Genomic DNA, 4496 nt, shown 5'->3' on the forward strand with positions numbered 1-4496 from the left:
ATTTTGACAGAGAGGATCACTGAAACCTCATTCAGCCAACTCCAGATGCATGCTGTTCTGCAGGGCTAAAAAGATGAGCTTGGTGCAACTATGGGAACAAAACAAAGTCCACATGCTTTCTGACACAAAGCAGAGTCTTTTCCTTGTCTCAGTCAAGAGTTGTATAAAGGGTTTACCAGCACTACGGTGGCCGTATGAAAATGGAGTGGCCCTCAATTTCGGGCAGATGAAAGTGAGTCTCGGTCCTGGGGACATATTACCTAGTCATGCCAAGACTGCTTTCTCTATGAAAAGTAAAATCTTCAAGTTATCTCAGGTCACTTTAGAAACATATGTCCCTCTCCTTCTCCTCCTTCTCCTTCTTCGACAGAGTCTCGCTCTGTCACCCAGGTTGGAGTGCAGTGGCATGATCTTGGCTCACTGCAACCTCCGCCTCCTGGGTTCAAGAGATTCTCCTTCCTCAGCCTCCCAAACAGCTGGGATTACAGGCACACACCACCACCACGCCTGGCTAATTTTTGTATTTTTGTGGAGATAGGGTTTCACCATGTTGGCCAGGCTAGTCTTGAACTCCTGACCTCAAGTAATCTGCCTCGGCCTCCCAAAGTGTTGGGATTACAGGCGTGAGCCACCACCCAGCCAGAAACATATGATTTTCTATTATTTTCCTGTGCTTTCAGAAAGACAGCATAGGCTTCTTTTTGCCAAACTCCAACTGAAGTCATTGTCTGTCGTGTTATACAATGTCTTCTATAACAGGACCCATGAAGTAACCAACTCCTTAATTTCAATGCCTGAAAAAGTTACTTCTCTTAAGATATTTTTATGTTTTTACTCTGCTGTCCCCCACAACAATAAACAGCAAACAATAAATCCCAGGAGGATTTCCTCTTTTAATTACTGGGCCTCTCAAAACAAAACGTTCAACTAGATTATTCATTTCAGGTACTTTATAACTTTATTTCTCTGTTCATGTCAACTATTTGCTTTGACTAATATGTGACAGTATTTATTATCTCATTTGAAACTATGTTGAATGTTGAAAATTACTTCAACTCTTTCCGGACCTGGCCTAGCAGGAGGCGCCATCATGGGAGTCGACATCCGCCACAACAAGGACCAAAAAGTTCGGCGCAAGGAGCCCAAGAGCCAGGATATCTACCTGAGGCTGTTGGTCAAGTTGTACAGGTTTCTGCCCAGAAGAACCAACTCCTCGTTCAACCAGGTTGTGTTGAAGAGGTTGTTTATGAGTCACACCAACCGGCCGCCTCTGTCCCTTTCCCGGATTATCCGGAAGATGAAGCTTCCTGGCCGGGAAAACAAAATGGCCGTGGTTGTGGGGACCATAACGGATGACGTGCGGGATCAGGAGGTGCCCAAACTGAAGGTACGTGCACTGCGCGTGACCAGCCGGCCCGTAGCCGCATCCGCAGGGCAGGGGGCAAGATCCTCACTTTCGACCAGCTGGCCCTGGACTCCCCCAAGGGCTGCGGCACTGTCCTGCTCTCCGGTCCTCGCAAGGGCCGAGAGGTGTACCGGCATTTCGGCAAGGCCCCAGGAACCCCGCACAGCCACACCAAACCCTACGTCCGCTACAAGGGCCGGAATTTCGAGCGTGCCAGAGGCCGACGGGCCAGCTGAGGCTACAAAAACTAACCCTGGATCCTACCCTCTTATTAAAAAGATTTTGAATGCAAAAAAAAAAAAAAGAAAGAAAGAAAATTACTTCAAATCCTTTCCTGGAAGGAAGTAGAAAAAAAAATCCTAAAGAAAAATAAGAAATGGTATTTAGGAAAATTGCTTCCAAGTCTAAGGATGGCCCAAAGAAACAGAGCCTAGGGAATTCTCTGGCTGTATCAGTTCCTTGCTAAGAAACCTGATGCACTGTGCTGCTAGATGTAACAAAAGAACAAAATGAGTTGAGCTTTCTCTTTTTTGGATCTGCCATGAATTCAGGTTTTTACACTTAATGTCATCTTGGACACTTAAATACTGAATTTCCCAGGTTATCCCAAAGCTCCAGCCTTAAAAGGAAAGGGGGAACAGTACCTGCACAACGCATCCATCCTTCACATCCTGGGTTCACAGAAACCATATACGAATTGAAACCATTCCAGAATCCAACACAAAGACCATTTGTTAATTCCTAGCTTCAGGATCTGAGGATGAGTAAAGGTATGTATACCTTTCCAAGGGGTGCCAGCTATACCTTAATAAAAACACAGCCAAAATTAAACAGGCTCAGGGGTTACGTTTCAGAATCAAGACTTGAAGACAGACATTCTAACGTGTTTTCTGACAGATTCAGAAGTCTTCATCAAGTTTAAAATGTCTTTAATGTTGATGACTATGGACATTAAAGATCCTCTTGCCTCTTTTTGATCCTTTCCAATTTAATAAACATTTAAGTACAAGGCACAGTTCTAGGTATTATGCAAGATACAAAGGTTACCAAGGGCTTGATTTTGAACCTTAAATTGTTATTAAAGGAGAAATGCAAATTGTAGCAGAAAAATTCCCATCAACCCCTTAAGGATGAATAAAAAATATCCCCTTAAACCTTAAGAAGACAAAAAAGCAAGGCCCTCTTCCCCTGCTGCTTTTGGAGCCTACCCTAGTGTGTCATTTCACTGCCCCATGCACAGTTGCCACAGGCTAATAAAGGCTTATCTGTCTGCAGAGTTACAATTTTTTTTTAATTTGATGAAGAATTTCTAGCTTGTTTTTTTTCTAATGGGTTTTTTGTTCTGTTTTGTTTTGTTTTTACAGTTCCATTCTTAGACTGGACTTAATACTAGTCCTCTTTTTCAGTTTCCTTAGACCAATAGCTAAATCTTTTATAAACCATATTTTCATGTTTTATTGCCTGTATTTTGTTTTTATATGTATCATTAATTCTTAAAAATTAAGATTTTGAATCCCTTTGAATATTTATTAGGCTTCAAAGATCTTGATGAATAAGTCTGAGTTGACTGCCATTTCTCTTATGTTGGTGGTAAGGCTGGGGTGCAACGCACACTGGTTTAGCATGGGCAATGATCACTAAGCACAAGAGCCATGGCCACCTCCACTTTACCTGGTTCACAGACAGAACTGGAAGGTTGGTCCTGGATGGCTGCCTGGTCCTGGGTGCTTTTAGTGGTCTCTTGATCTGTGGAAAGTCTTGTTTTGGAACAAATGTTTCCATTGATATAGATAAGAAATGCCTCTTTAATATTTTAATAAACCATTTAGAACCCAATAGATTTGGTTTGTGGATCACTCTCCTGTGAGTACCAAAGGATTTCCTGGTTGGAAGGTGTGCCTTTTCATCTTGGCAACGAGCAGCATTTAATGGAGAGAGCATGCTAGTATTTGATCTTTTTTTTTTTTTTTTTTTTTGGTTCATTTCGAGGATCTGAGATTTATTCAAACCACCAGCTGTTTTATCAGGAAGGAACAAATCCAAGTTTTGACATATTGTCAGTGTGCTGCATGTGGTATTTTCAAATTCCTTAAGTGGTTTTAACATTAGATGACCAATTCTTCTGCACTGATGTGCTTTTGATAATATACGGTGAGATCTGGCCACGGCTCTGAGAAGTGTGGCTGGCATTACCACATCCCAAGCTCAACGCCCGAAGAGAAGAAGGAAGCGCCAGGGATGCACGCTTCCTCGGCAGGACTGCAGGGAAAGAGCTGCAGCACCAGCCTCTCACTACTGCAGCCACCCCCTCTCCTGGAAGGGCGCTCCCTCCAATATTTTTATTTTTATTGACATGATAGGTTTTCTAATTTGAGCTTGTAAAACTGCAGGTGCAAAAGTGTGGGTGTATTCAATAGTGTCTAAAAGCATTCCCACCCTAAGCTTTCTGGGTATTCTTTGATTACTGTGTTCCATTGTTAAGCAGTTGTAAAGTCTAACAGGCAAAGCTGTTAACCTAGTACATAACTCTCTGTCTCTACTTAACTAATCTATTTATTAATTTTTTATATAATGAATACTGTTTTTATGATTATTTAAATGATATGTGCCCATTGTGGAAATTTACAAAGGCACAAAAAGATATAGAAAAAATCAAAATTTCATTTCCCAGAGACAACCACAGTTAATATTTTGGCTTATTGCTTCTTACTTACAGTTATACACATATATTTGAATTCATCATTTTTTTTGTTAAATCAAACTAATATTTGAACATGGCTAAACCTATATTTATTTTTTTCCAAATTCACGTGAGTTTTAGGGCACTCCTTTTTTTTTTTCTTTAACTTTTTTTTAGATTCAGGGGCTACATGTGCAGGTAACCTGGGTATATTGCATGATGCTGAGGTTTGGGGTGCAAATGAGTCCATCGCCCAGGTACTGAACATATAACCCAACAGTTATTCAACTCTTGCCCCTTGACCCTTGCCCACCTTCCCCCCAAGAAGTCCTCAGTTTCCATTGTGCCATCTTTATATCCATAAGTACCCAGTGTTTAGCTCCCACTTATAAGTGAAAATGTGGTATTTGG

General features: G+C 41.5%; 1 protein-coding gene and 1 pseudogene across 1 annotated transcript; one reads left to right on the top strand and one right to left on the bottom strand.

Moving 5' to 3' along the window:
- Window positions 1–1073: 1073 nt before the first annotated feature.
- LOC129479313 (large ribosomal subunit protein eL18-like) lies at window positions 1074–1703 on the top strand (annotated as a pseudogene).
- A 1238-nt stretch (window positions 1704–2941) lies between these two features.
- Window positions 2942–3595, bottom strand: LOC129478515 (required for meiotic nuclear division protein 1 homolog). The gene has a single exon (XM_055270070.1). It carries the CDS (start codon window positions 3593–3595, stop codon window positions 2942–2944), a length of 654 nt encoding a protein of 217 aa, XP_055126045.1.
- Between the last annotated feature and the right edge of the window lie 901 nt (window positions 3596–4496).

Source organism: Symphalangus syndactylus, chromosome 3 (genome assembly GCF_028878055.3).
Source record: "Symphalangus syndactylus isolate Jambi chromosome 3, NHGRI_mSymSyn1-v2.1_pri, whole genome shotgun sequence".
Lineage (NCBI taxonomy): Eukaryota > Metazoa > Chordata > Mammalia > Primates > Hylobatidae > Symphalangus > Symphalangus syndactylus.

What these genes read in the sequence shown, in the direction of transcription:
- LOC129478515 (XM_055270070.1), bottom strand. Translation starts at nt 3,595, where the DNA reads ATGCCAGCCACACTTCTCAGAGCCGTGGCCAGATCTCACCGTATATTA.